At 40.7% G+C, this 14,610-nt stretch overlaps 1 protein-coding gene across 3 annotated transcripts in view; it reads right to left on the bottom strand.

Annotated features, from left to right (window-relative positions):
- Positions 1 to 14,610, bottom strand: part of LOC120540200 (cytochrome P450 2M1-like) — a 56,985-nt gene that overhangs the window by 7,457 nt on the left and 34,918 nt on the right. For all 3 annotated transcript variants that reach the window (XM_039770760.1, XM_039770759.1, XM_039770758.1), the window contains exons 4-8: positions 12,338 to 12,487; positions 12,076 to 12,236; positions 5,576 to 5,752; positions 5,353 to 5,494; positions 5,078 to 5,265 (exon numbers count right to left, since the gene is read on the bottom strand). In XM_039770760.1, coding sequence (XP_039626694.1) covers positions 5,078 to 5,265; positions 5,353 to 5,494; positions 5,576 to 5,752; positions 12,076 to 12,236; positions 12,338 to 12,487 — 818 coding nt within the window. The remainder of the gene's footprint in view (positions 1 to 5,077; positions 5,266 to 5,352; positions 5,495 to 5,575; positions 5,753 to 12,075; positions 12,237 to 12,337; positions 12,488 to 14,610) is intronic.

Consider the following 14,610-nt stretch of genomic DNA (forward strand, 5'->3'; position numbering starts at 1 on the left):
GAGAAACCCTCATTTATAAAGGTTTGCTGCAGATGACTTAACTGAAAATACATGTTCCTATGTGTATAATACATATTTATTTATTTGACTTATTCCTTTATCCTAGCAACTTGCAACATCTGAGGTACAATTCGTTGCATTGCTTTTGTTTTTTGCAGCATAGGTAGGTGAAGTGACTTCCTTAGGGTCACACAGTGGTGTCAGTACCAGGATTTGAACTGACAAGCTCCGGGTTTGCTGAAATATTACTGAAGAAAGAAAAATAAATAAATAAAACGGCCAAATGGGGTTATGCATAAAAACTTCCAACCATCCATTATCCAACCCGCTATATCCTAAATACAGGAGCCAATCCCAGCCAACACAGGGCGCAAGGCTGGAAACAAAACCCGCGCAAAGTGCCAGCCCACCGCAGGGCACTACACCCACACACCAGGGACAATTTAGAATCGCCAATGCACCTAACCTGTATGTCTTTGGACTGTGCGAGGAAACCGGAGTACCCGGAGGAAACCCACGCAGACACGGGGAGAAAATGCAAACTCCACGCAGGGAAGCGAACCCGGGTCTCCTAACTGGCACCTTTCACTGCGCCACCGTGCCGCCCCCCATTCAAACTTAAAAGGTTTAAATAAAACAGAAATATATACCTTTACTTTTACTTCCTTGACTTGTAGAGGGCGTATCCTGTAGCAAAGCCCCGACTTTTTCATGAAAGCCCCGACTTTTTCATGAAAGCCCCTTTCAGTCAATAAGCCTTAAAAACAGGTGTAAAGATATTGACAGCGAGCTATGCAAACCCACCAAGACATGGAGTCGTTTAAATCAAGGCGCTGCGCTATACCTTCTTCCAGATCGGCCTTAAGGTGTTCGTATTTTTCCAAAGCAGTTCTGGCCTCCATCGGCATCTGTAGCTGAGTCGAAAAACACCATCCCATACTATTAGTTAATGATTAACACGTTTCTATATGTATTGTAAGTATACAATACAACTAATAATATGTTGCGATTATTTATGTCTTTTATCGAAATTTTCGCGCATTTAACGGCTGAAATCCGACGTGGTTTGTGCCTTTCAGAATGAAAAAAGTTTGCGTTTAACTTTTTAATAAAAGATGAGCTTTTAAGCCTGGGAAATCACCTCGTAAATCCACACGTTTTAATGCACACGTGTTAATATGTATGCTTACACAGTATTAAAAGACACTCAACAACATCATTTACCTTCGTTCCGACGTTTGAGTCGTGCTGTAAATTCTTACTGTAAATATAATTGACAAATGATTCGGTAAATGAACTTGTGAAGAAGGTGGAGCTGGAGTATTACGTCACTTCATTAACGTAATGGCGTGTGCGGGAGGCGGGGGGAGTGTGGGGGTCGACGGAGAGCTGAAGGCGAATGACGGAGATAGGAGGGTGGATGACGGAGAACGGACAGCGGAGAACTGAGAGCGGACGGCGGTGGAAGGAGGGAGGAGGGAGGAGGGGTAACGGGGGATTCCTCGCAGGGAGGAGGAATATTTTGTCGGAGGTAGTAGGAATGATGGAGTTTTCTCGGAGGGAGGAGGATGTCCTAAAATGGACACTGTATAATTGAATTATTTTGGTAATCACATGTCTACTGTAGACTTATCTTCTTGTTCTTAGCTGAAAACAGTGGACCTTGTATGGTCTTCTACAGCTGTCCACTTCAAGGCCCGATGACCTGTGTCTTCAAAGATTCTCCTATGCACAACATTGTTGTAACTAGGTATTTGTGGCTTTTCAGATAGTTTGTTGATACCGGTCATTTTTCTCTGATGTCTCTCATTAACATGACTTTTTACTAACAGAGCTGGCAGTTATTAGTTTTTAAACACTGGTGATTATCATTGAGAAAATCCCTGGAGGAAATGTGCTTCTGATATAATAGTATGTTTTATTTTAAGCAAAGACATAGTCAAAGACACTTTTATCAAGTGTATTGTTTGTTCTAGTGTTTGGCTGAAAAACTAAACCTCTTGACCATGTCAACTTTACATCCCCCCTCAAGTGAACGCGGAGATGGCGAGTGACATCATCCATTCCGCAGTGGCTAAATTACAAACGCAGCACCCTGCCCTGAGGCACTTGTGCTAATCGCTGGAGACTTTAACCATGTGACACTGGACAAAACATTACCTGCCTTCTCCCAGTATGTAGATTGTAACACTCGGGGAAACAGGACTATCGATCTACTGTATGCAAACGTTAAAGACTCATACAGCGCCACCCCGCTGCCTGCGCTTGGGAAAGCAGATCATAACCTGGTTCTGCTTCAGCCTCAATACAAACCAAGAGTGAGGGCGCTACCTACAACTACACGCTCATTCAGGAAGTGGTCCCCTGAGGCAGAGCAGGCTCTGAGAGACTGCTTTGGAACTACAGACTGGGATATATTGCTTGGGTCACATAGTGAGAACATTGAAGAGGCTGTTGAATGCACAACTGATTACATCAACTTCTGTATGGACATTGTAGTTCCAGTAAGAACAGTACACTGCTATGCTAACAACAAGCCATGGGTTACAAGTGACATCAAGGGCCTTTTGAACCAGAAGAAAAGGGCTTTTAAAGGTGGTGATCAGCATGAGCTCAAGCGTGCAGAAGGAACTCCGAGTCCAGCTCAGGGCGGCGAAAGAGCAGTACAGGAGAAAGCTGGAGCAGAAGTTGCAGAACAACAGCATGAAGGAAGTGTGGGATGGGATGAAGATTATCACTGGCTGCAGCTCGAAGCGGGGTACTGCCATCGAGACAGATGTGGAGAGAGCAAACCAAATGAACAACTTCTTTAACAGGTTTGATCACTAACCCACTCTCACCTCGAGTACTGCATCCTCCAACCATCCTTCTGCTGATACCAGCATAGGTGAGACATCCCCACCCACAATTACAGCAGCCCATGTGAGCAGAGAGCTGAAAAGACTTCATGCCAGCAAAGCAGCGGGTCCAGATGGTGTATCGCCACGACTGCTGAAGGCATGTGCGTTGGAACTGGGGAGTCCTCTACAGCGCATCTTCAACCTGAGCCTGGAACAGGGAGAGTCCCAAGGCTTTGGAAAACATCTTGTATCACCCCTGTCCCAAAGGTATCACGTCCTAGTGAGCTGAATGACTTCCAGCCTGTTGCTCTGACGTCACATCTGATGAAGACCATGGAGCGGCTGCTGCTTCACCACCTGAGGCCACAGGTCCACCACGCCCTCGACCCTCTGCAGTTCGCATACCAGGAGAAGGTGGGAGCGGAGGATGCCATCATCTATATGCTACACGATCCCTCTCCCACCTGGACAGAGGCAGTGGTGCTGTAAGAATTATGTTTTTGGACTTCTCTAGCGCCTTCAACACCATCCAACCTCTGCTCCTTAGAGACAAGCTGACTGAGATGGGAGTAGACTCACACCTGGTGGCATGGATTGTGGACTATCTTACAGACAGACCTCAATATGTGTGTCTTGGGAACTGCAGGTCTGACATTGTGTGCAGCAATACAGGGGCGCCGCAAGGGACTGTACTTTCTCCGGTCCTGTTCAATCTATATACATCAGACTTCCAATATGACTCGGAGTCCTGCCACGTGCAAAAGTTCGCTGATGACACTGCTATTGTGGGCTGCATCAGGAGTGGGCAGGAGGAGTACAGGAAGCTAATCAAAGACTTTGTTAAATGGTGCGACTCAAACCACTTACATCTTAACACCAGCAAACCAAGGAGCTGGTGGTGGATTTTAGGAGGCCCAGGCCCCTCATGGACCCTGTGATCATCAGAGGTGACTGTGTGCAGAGGGTGCAGACCTTTAAATATCTGGGAGTGCAGCTGGATGACAAATTGGACTGGACTGCCAATACTGATGCTCTATGTAAGAAAGGTCAGAGCAGACTATACTTTCTGAGAAGGTTGGCATCCTTCAACATCTGCAGTAAGATGCTGCAGATGTTCTACCAGACAGTTGTGGCGAGTGCCCTCTTCTACGCGGTGGTGTGCTGGGGTGGCAGCATAAAGATGAAAGATGCCTCACGCCTGGACAAACTTGTTAAGAAGGCAGGCTCTATTGTAGGAGTAAAGTTGGACAGTTTAACATCTGTGGCAGAGCGACGGGCATTAAGCAAACTCCTGTCAATCATGAAGAATCCACTGCATCCACTGAACAGGATCATCTCCAGGCAGAGGAGTAGCTTCAGTGACAGACTTTTGTCACTGTCTTGCACCACTGACAGACTGAGGAGATCGTTCCTCCCCCACACTATGCGACTCTTCAATTCCCCCCGGGGGAGTAAATGCACACATTACTCAAAGTTATTGTCTGCTTTTTTATTTTTATTTTTTTTATTTTTTCATTTTATTACTATTTAATTTAATATTGTTTCTTTGTATCAGTATACTGCTGCTGGATTATGTGAATTTCCCCTTGGGATTAATCTAGATCTATCTATCTATCTATCTATCTATCTATCTATCTATCTATCTATCTATCTATCTATCTATCTATCTCTCTAACTTACTATATGTATTGAGAGACTAATTATTTGAAAGGGCAGAATAATTGCGTTGTACCTAATAAAGTGATGATTGACTGTATATAAGCTATTATCCTATTCCTATAATCTCTGAATTCATCAGTAAATCATATTATTCTGTTTCTTAAATTGAGTGGGCTTAAGTTACCTAAATACAAGCCTAACAACTAAAAAACCCTGACTACCAAGTCTGCTAAAGAAAAAAAAAGTGGGAGGATTTACCAAAATGTTTAATTAAATATTAGCATTGCTTTTGGCTTGGTGTACATCAACCAATTCATTATTCTTCCCCATAAATGCCTAGGTTTGAAGAGACCCTCATCAAGGTGGTTGAGTTATGAAAAACAAATGTTGGATTGTAATCATACAATGTTGATGTCACAGAAGAATGAAGTTATGTTGATATCAAACTCAATGGCACCTAGCACAATCATTAATGCTTCTCATGGCCATGAGATCTTGTTGGGTCAATATGACAACACATAAAGAGTTCAGTAAGAACCACTAATGAACTTCTCAGGCACTGTGGCACTGTGACTCACCTTTGGCAGGAGGTATCCCTTGAATTCAGTGTCCTTTATCACAGTGTGTGGGACACCAATGGGTGCCAGATCCATAAATCGCTGGATTTCATGAAGCACTGCATCTGTGTAGGGCATGTTTTGCTTATCTTGCATGCAAGGAGTACGATGAGAGCCAATGACAGTATCAATCTCCCGTTGGACTTTCTCTGTAAAGATAAAATTAGGTAAATAGTAAGAGCTCTCAGTAGACCATACTGGGTGAGACTGCAGCACATAAGTCAAGTCTTGCTTACCCTGAATATGTGGAAACTTCATCATGATCAGGAGAGCTTGACGCAAAGTAGAGGAAACGGTCTCTGTCCCTGCTGAGAACATGTTCATCACACTGTTCTCTAAACTGAGCTCATGAAACTCTGTCTGTGGATTGTCCTTCTCCTGCAATGGAGTTACAGGTTACAAGGTTCTTTGATTCACTAGCTGCCTTGACAACTACAAGTGCTGTGCTAGTCTCCCCACCTTCAGTATTTTAGCCATGAAAGCCTCTATGTAGTTGTTTGGGTCATCTGGGTTCATCTTATCTTTTAGAGAGGTGGCCTCATTTCTGATAAAAATTTTCAGTTTCTCAAGGTCTGCAAAAACCTTCTTGTGCTCTCCAGGAAGGTGATTCATTATTTTGGGGAAAATGTTGTAAAGCTGTAAGGAAACAACAGACTGATTTATCCTTGTTTTTAAAAACAATATAAATCAGCAAGCATTCATCATGATGAATAAACAAAGCACATATTAAGTTAAATCCTAAAAGTGTTCAGAAACACTTTTGTGTGCTCACTCAGGCATAGTCACACTACTAGAGAAACAGACGCACTATACACATGGTTTCATATTTGTAGTCCTTAAAATGCAGCACACATAAACCACCCAATCCAGATATACTTGGGATCAACAGTACAGAGTAATGGGGATTGTGGAAGAGAGGTGAAAAAGATTGCAGGCAGGGTGGAATGGGTGGAGAAGAATGTCAGGAGTAATTTGTGACAGACGGATATCAGCAAGAGTGAAAGGGAAGGTCTACAGGACGGTGGTGAAACCAGCTATGTTATATGTTTTGTAGACGGTGGCACTGACCAGAATGCAGGAGACAGAGCTGAAGGTGGCAGAGTTAAAGATGCCAAGATTTACACTGAGTGTGACGAGGATAGACAGGATTAGAAATGAGTACATTAGAGGGTCAGCTCAAGTTGGACGGTTGGGAGACAAAGTCAGAGAGGCGAGATTGCATTGGTTTGGACATGTGCAGAGGAGAGATGAGGGGTATACTGGGAGAAGGATGTTAAGGATAGAGCTGCCAGGGAAGAGGAAGGCCTAAGAGGAGGTTTATGGATGTGGTGAGAGAGGACATGCAGGTGATGGGTGTAACACAGCAAGATTCACAGGACAGAAAGATATGGAAGAAGATGATCCGCTGTGGCAACACCCTAATGGGAGTTGCTGAAAGAAGAAGAAGAAGAAAAGGCAAGTTTACAGGGAGATATTATAGTCATTGGGGACTTTAATTACCTGAATATTAACTGGGGTAACCTTGCAAATAGTGGAGCACAAGAGCAGGAGTTTTTAGAAGTAATCATTGACTGTTTTTTAAAGCATTAAAGCAACAATGCAGGGTGAAGCCTGACTGGATTTAGTTTGTTGTAATAATCAGGACAGAATTGAGGGTGTAGAGGTAATTGAACCACTAGGGTCAAGTGACCATAATATAATTCAGTTCTCAGTGTTTTACAAGAGTGTGGATTCAAACACTAAAACTGTTAAGTTTAACTTTAGAAGAGCAAATTTTGAGCAGATGCAGCAAAGTCTAAGGTGGATTGACTGGGATAAGCTTTTAAGTGTGCAGGTACTGTACATACCTAAATTTGGAATTAGAAGGAAATTAAAAAAACTCTGGATTGGGTTAATAAAAAGTTGAAAAAGAAGCTGCAAAGGAAAATAAACAGCTGTTTAAAGTCTGTAAGACAAATAAGTCCAAATTGAATTGTAGGATGTATCAGAACATAAGGGCAACCATTAAGAAGGATATTAGGGAGGCTAAAAGACAGGAATGAGGCGAAATATGACGCAAAGAAATTCTTTTAGCATTTTAGTAGTAAAACAAAAGACAGGAAGGTGGAGAAGAACAGTCAGGAACATCAGGAACAGTAAATGAGATATGCAAAATGTAGACAGTGAAATAGATGCTCTAAACTTGTATTTTTCTGAGGTCTTCACATGTGAGGAACCTCCCTGTGGTAAAATTAACTACTAAGGAGGTACTGTGTAATTTGGAAATTGTAGAGGGAGAAGTATTGCTCAGATTAAAAGGCTAAAATCAAATAAATCTTCAGGACCAGATCATATTTACCCTCGAGTTCTTAAGGAGGTTAGCGAGTACACATATAAACCTTTGACACATATTTTTAGGAAGTTGTTGCACATTTGGGAAATTCCAAAGGACTGGAAAATGGCAAATATTATACCATTGTATAAAGAGGGTGACAGGGGAGATCCAAGCAACTGTAGGCCAGTAAGCTTAACGTGTATCACAGGTAAATTAATGGAAGGAATTACTAAGGATAAGATTGAGCAGCACCTGGCAAGGACAGGAGTTTTACTGAACTATCAGCATGGGTTCAGAAGAGGGAGATCACGTTTTACCAAAATGCTAGAATTCTATGAGGAGGCTATGATCAAAATGGAGCAAATAATATATTATTTATCTGGACTTTCAGAAAGCATTTGATAAGGTGCCACATGAGAGGTTGTGCATCAAACTAAAAGAAGTGGGTTTTCAGGGTGATGCTTTTACTGTAGATGGGTGCAGAATTGGCTCAGACAAGGGAATTAAAGGATGATGGTGCGAGGAACCTCATCAGAATGGGCTGATGTTAAGAGTAACGTTCCACAGGGGTAAGCACTAGGGCCGCTGCTGTTTTTAATATATTAAAGTGATTTAAAAAGGAATATAAATAAAAAGCTGGTTACGTTTGCAGATGATACCAAGCTATGTGGATTGGCAGATGATCTGAAATCCATTAAGTCATTACAGAGCAACTTGGACAGCATTCAGGCTTGAGCAGATTTGTGGCAGATTAAATTTAACATAAGTAAATGGAAAGTATTACACATAAGAAGTACAAATGTTAGGTTTGAATACACAATGGGAGAGTATGACAATCAAAAATACACGCTATGAGAAGGATTTAGGAGTTGTAGTGGACTCGACACTATCAACTTCCAGACAGTGTTTAGAAGCTATTAGGAAGGCTAACAGAATATTATATAGCAGAAGGTTATATAGCACCCTGATGTGTAGAGTACAAGGCACAGGAGGTTCTGCTCAAGCTTTATAACAGTCTGGTGAGGTCTCATCTGGAGTACTGTGTGCAGTTTTGGTCTCCGGGCTACAAAAAGGACATAGTAGTGCGAGAAAAGGTCCAGAGAAGAGCGACTGGGCTGATTCCAGGACTACAGGGGATGAATTATGAGGATTAAAACTAGATTAAAAAGTTTAAAAAGAGCTGAGCCTTTTCAGTTTAAGCAAAGGAAGATTAAGAGGAGACATAATTGAAGTGTTTAAAATTATGGGAATTAGTAAAGTGGATCAAGACTGTTATGTTAAAATTAGTTCAATTAGCATATGGAGACACAGTTGGAAACTTGTTTAGGGTAAATTTCACACAAACAGGAAGTTTTTCTTCATGCCAAGATCCATTGACACATGGAATAATCTACCAAATAGTGTGGTAGAAGTAGGGCTTTAGAGATTTTCAAAACTAGACTTGATATTTTTTTAAAAGAATTAAGTGGATAGGACTGGCGAGCTTTATTGGACTGAACGGCCTGCTTTCGTCTAGATTGTGCTAATGTTCTAATATTTCCAGTTCACAAATCATTAGACAGAGGTTATTGCGGTGGTACAGATTATTGAGACCTATCTATGTCTTAAATACAGTGAGTAACATATAATCTGTGTTATGATATATGCAAAAATAAAACTTCTCTTTAGGTAAATTTTTTCCAACATTGTCTTTACCATTTTTGGAGTTTATGAAGTACATTGTACTGATTATGGATTCAAATATTTGCCATAATTCATCTCTGGAATCATGTATATAATGCTTTTTGTCTGTTTTTATTTTTGCATTGTCACACACGTGCACATGGAAGGCAGCTGAAGGGCTCACAAAGGGATAATTCCATGCCAGACCGGGGGGTGGCAGGGTGCACTAATACTCCCTTTTTTCATCGGTAAACCGACCATGGAAAATTTTGACTGGACTCTGACGTCACTTCCTGTTCCAGGACCGATGTCATCATTTCCCCTGCCCAGCTTTAAAACCGCTATCTTTGCCTGTTATGATTGTTCTATTTGTTGGACTGAAGTCTGTTGAAACCTGTTCTGTGGAACCAACCTTTCAATTTTGGCAGCCTAATTCAAGTACACGGGCGGCTGCCCCCAAACCTCTTCCTGTGTCTGTCCAATCTTTTTACAGCATATTGCCATTATGTTTTTATTACAACATTTTGGGGTTCTGTAGCTATGATGCTACTTTTGGTAGCCAGAGGTGAAGTTTGCATTATATATCAGCATCACTGCCTCTCTAACATCTGTGTTAATAATAACAAAACATGTTCATGTTCAAGTTTTTGTTTCAAATTCTTGTTTACCCTGTCAAGACTTTGAGCCTGAGTTACCATTTTGGGTGCTAGCAACAGTCCAATAAATTTCCCAGTTTCAGATTTGGTTTCTTTTAAAGCTTTATTTTTATTTCCTCGACCTTCTATATTTAGACTGCTTGATCTGCTAATACAGTAATCCCTCGCTATATCGCACTTCAACTTTCTCTCAGATTTCCCATGCTGTATAAAATAGGAATCTGAGCCTTTAAACACATTTGCCCCACACACAGCTGGCAGGTTGGATGCTTTGAGGACTTTAGATTTCCCGCTAGTATTGATTTGCAATGGAAAGCACACATAACAATTTAAAATGCTGATGGTATAGAAGAAAAGTGCTATAGATACTTACTTCAGGGCCAGAATAATTTAGATCAGCTGGTGACATAAGAGTTTGGCTAAAAAAAAGCATATTTGCATAAAAAAAAAAAAACATATAAAAAAGCATATTTGCATAAAAGCAGTCTTTGCATATTTGTTTAGTTTTGGTTACTGTCAGGGCAGAACTGTTTATTTAATTCACGGGTGACATTCGCTACTATGACAGCATTCATCTAGTAATCAACAGTAATTTCGTTCAACATTTACATGGATACAATAATTTATCTGCAATTTATGACTTTGGTATGCATTTTTGACCTATTGAAACCCCTAAGCCCAAATTTTCTTAGCATAAGCATAAATTGATACACTTCATCCAAGTTCAATGGCATTGCAGTACAGACTTTGCAATTCAATACTCTCACGATACAATGCATCCAAACAAAATTATACATAATATATATTATTTTCGGAAAAAATAAAAAATGATTAGCTTTAAAACAGTAAATTGCACAAAACAGATTTAAAAATTTGAACTGTACAATTTTTTGATCCCCCCCAAACAACTTTTATTCAGGTTTATGGCTGTGAGATTGAATTTGAAACAAAACTTGTCAATTTTGCTCATTCTGCAAATTTCACTGGCACCTTTAAAACATTTCAGGAATTAACAAAATTTTCTAAAATGACAAATCAACATATACCCAATACAATCTATGAAAATCAGGAAACTGAGTGCCAAAGTCAAACATTGGCATGTAGCTTCACACCTAGCATGCACTCTTTTGATTTTCCGAGGGTCATTGTGTATCAATGCTGTGTGAACAACATTGCTAGAAATTTGAAAATTTTAAACTGAAAATATGTGTCCTAGTTTTTAAACGTGGCAGATAAATAAGGAACCGGATGTGCACATAACTCCAGGTTAGGTCAGATCAGGTTGGGGAGTATTAGACTGCTACAGTGTGTTTCCATACCCAGCACACGATGAAACAGCTTGGGATCCTGGTTGCCAACTCCCCAGGGATACATGTGGTCCAGTCCCACACCTCAGAAATCAACATCTATCTGCCGAAGCCAGATGGGTGTCCCCTTGACCTGGTCCCGCCATTTGTGTCCTAAACAATGAGCACCCTATGAGCAAGATCACCCTCAGGGAATCATGCCACATGGCCGTAGTGCTGTAACTGATGCTCCCTCACAATGCAGGTAATGTGCCTTATTCAGGACTTCATGAGCAACCGCTCATTCGACACAAAGTCATACCAGCAATACCCAAGGATTCTCCAAAGAGACCACAGTACTAAAGGAGTCCAGTCTTCATCTCAGGTCACAGGATAGTGTCCATGTCTTGCAACCATATAGTAAGACAGGAAGTACAAGGACTCTAAAGACTTGGACCTTTGCCCTTTTGCAACGATACCGGGAGTACCACACACCCCCCTTTCCAGAGACCTCATGACCCATGTAACTCCTAATGTTTATAATTAACTCTCATTATTGTATTATTATTTCATAATGTTAAAAATATGCCGCATGAAAGGCTGCCTTGACCAAAGTGCTGCCTGAAGTGATTTTCTCGATTTCTCACCTCATGTGCTGGCCCTGTTGGTATGTGTTGTATATAAAATAGGAAATCTTTGTTTTTGGTGTTTATTTTGTCACAGTATGTTGATGTTTGTTATTCTTCTTTATTGTCATTGTCTTTATTATAGGTTTCCACTTTTATGGAGTATTGTTGGTGTGTGATTAATTGGCTAATGACAGGATTAGATACTGGAGAATTTGCTGTTGAGTGGGTCAGGAAAAAATAGTAGTAACCACCAAATTTTCAGGTTTCACCCCATATTTACCTTATTGTTTCAGCTTGAGTTTACTTGATGTAGTTTTTGTGTGTAGGTTTTTGAAGCACTACTGTTTCTCTTTAGGATCAATAAAATATCGACAGTATCAAACTATTCAGTCTGTTATCCATTGGATCCTACCTGGCCAGTGGGTCTGCTTAGGAAATTAAAGTAACCATCAATTGCTTTGAGGAAGAAGAGGAAGTCTTTGTCCTGGTAACTGAACCTCCTCCCAAACACCACCGAGCAAATTACATTGGCCACAGCATTAAACATGATGAATTTGGGATTAAAAGGTAAGTCTGTAAAAAACAAGTTAACAGTTTGTCAAGCTACCTGGTCTCTTAAGGTTAACAGTGGCAGCAAATGGTAATAGGGAGAGAAAGATAATCAGCAGTCTTACCTTCCTTCTCAAGAAAGGCTTCCTGCAAAAATGTTGTCTCTTCTTGGATCCGTTCTTCAATGCTCCTCCGCCCCATTCCAAAATTCTTCAGCGTTGTGAGGGAAAAACGACGAACTTGCTTCCACTGTTCTCCATTGCTGCCAACTACTCCTTTGGTAGTAGGATGAAAGTATAAAAATGAAGAACAAAGGTGAATGTGACTGTCTGTTTTCAAGGAACTTTTACCTGACCCGGAAGTGATTGAGAATCACATGGACTGGAGATAGGGAACACCTCCGGGTCAGGGAGTATAAAAGGACTGTGGGAGCTCCCAGACGGGGAGCTGAGTTGGAAGGCAGGGTGGCTAAGCGTCTGGGAGATTGGAGGATTTGGTTATTGGTTATTTGAGTATTGTTTGTTTATTGGGAATTGTGGAGAGGAGCGTGCTTTGTGCACATTATTATAATAATAAATAATAATTGGACTTTTATCTGGTGTCTGACGTGGTGTCTGAGGGTACAAGGGTACGAGCAATACTCTTAATCTGTCACTATATATATATATATATATATATATATATATATATATACAGTTTTAGTAATTATACTATGGTTAAAGAGCTACTATGGATTTTAGTTTTTGTGTCACAATGAGACAGAACTATACACTTAATGGGTTTGGATATAATATGAATTTAATTTTAATGGAAGCTTGCCACACTACATACCACACTTTACTATTTGGTTTTGTTTTTGTCCGATAAAAACAAGCATAATCAAAACCAGGTACTGAATATGAAAGATTATACACAATTTTAAAAATTTTAAAATATTTTCAATTTCATTCGTGCTGAACAAATCTGTGTTGACTGTTGGCACTTTTTTTTTCCTTTTATTGCCCAGAAAGGGCCAATTTGTAAGGAACTTTAGGTGAATTTTAAGGTGTGAGGGTTTTTACTCTAAATGTCTACAGCACACAACATATCCTGCTACAACAACAATGTGCTTATAATGAATGCCTTCAATATTTCATTTAAAAATCTCAAACACTGGGTTTTGTTATTTTCTACCAGCCATATTGATCTCTGATTCCATCTAAGGCACAAACAATTTATAGACAGAATTTTGCACCTACAGGCCTGGAAAAATATATTACAGTTTTTCTCGATTGGTTTGGCTCATTTCTTGAAACCGAGATGACATTCTCAAAATAACATGGACAGATCTCCAAACCACCTTGCAAATGTTCACAACAGAATGGCATTTCTCATTGATTTCATCAAATTGCAAATGCCTTAGTACATGTCTCAAGTGTCTCAGTGCATCTTTGCAAATGGTTAAGTACAAGTAGCCTGCAGTTAGCACAATAAGCCCACATTTAGCACATTTTCCAAATAAATAGATCTTGCTGATCTAAACTGATTAGTTGATTCTCAGTCTAATGGTTGTTCTCTCCAAAACATGTCAGCATGATTTCATTGTGTAAGTCATCATATGCACAATAGTCTGTTCAATTGTCAAAATTAGTCAAGAACATAATACCATGAACACCATATATGAATTTCTTGGAACATTTGATAAATTCATGACAGTAATTGACAATCAGGTGAAATTAGAACTTGACCAACGAAGGAGGAGTTTCCCACATCTCAGATGACCAACCAAACAGTTTGTTTAGTTACCTGACAGGTGCTGTCTATTGTTGTGAATGCTGCCAAACGTGTATATATAGAGCTTGGCTAGGGCCAGTACCATTTGAACATGGAGGTACCTCACCAAGTAAATCAAGAAGGGCAACCTCCTGCTCGAGGAAGAAGAAGAGGAGAAGGAGGAGGAGGAAGAGGAAGAAGAAGAAGAGGTGGAGGCGGAGGAGGAGGAGTGAGGATGCGTGGTGGTGGAATAGGGGGAAGAGGCCGAGGAGCACGAAGACACCATGCTGTCCCGGATGAGATTCGGGCCACAATTGTAGACCATGTGGTTAACCATCGCCTGACAATGGCAGAGGCTGGGCCGAGTGCAGCCTAATGTGCCTCGCTCTACTGTCTCCTCCATCATCCAAACCTTTCGAGGGAAAACAGGTATGTACTCAGTCAATGATGGAGTCATTACAGTATACAGTACTGTGCATACTGTAAAGCAAGACATGTATAAACTCTTCATTCCGTGTGTGTGTGTGTAGGCCACAGTACTGTAATATATTACCTCAATGTGATGTTGCAATATGATGTTACAGTACAGTAACTCATTCTGTAACAAATACGGCATACATTACAATTGTCATACAGTGTTGTCCTT

The sequence above is a fragment of the Polypterus senegalus genome, chromosome 12 (genome assembly GCF_016835505.1).
Source record: "Polypterus senegalus isolate Bchr_013 chromosome 12, ASM1683550v1, whole genome shotgun sequence".
NCBI classification, from domain to species: Eukaryota; Metazoa; Chordata; class Cladistia; order Polypteriformes; family Polypteridae; genus Polypterus; species Polypterus senegalus.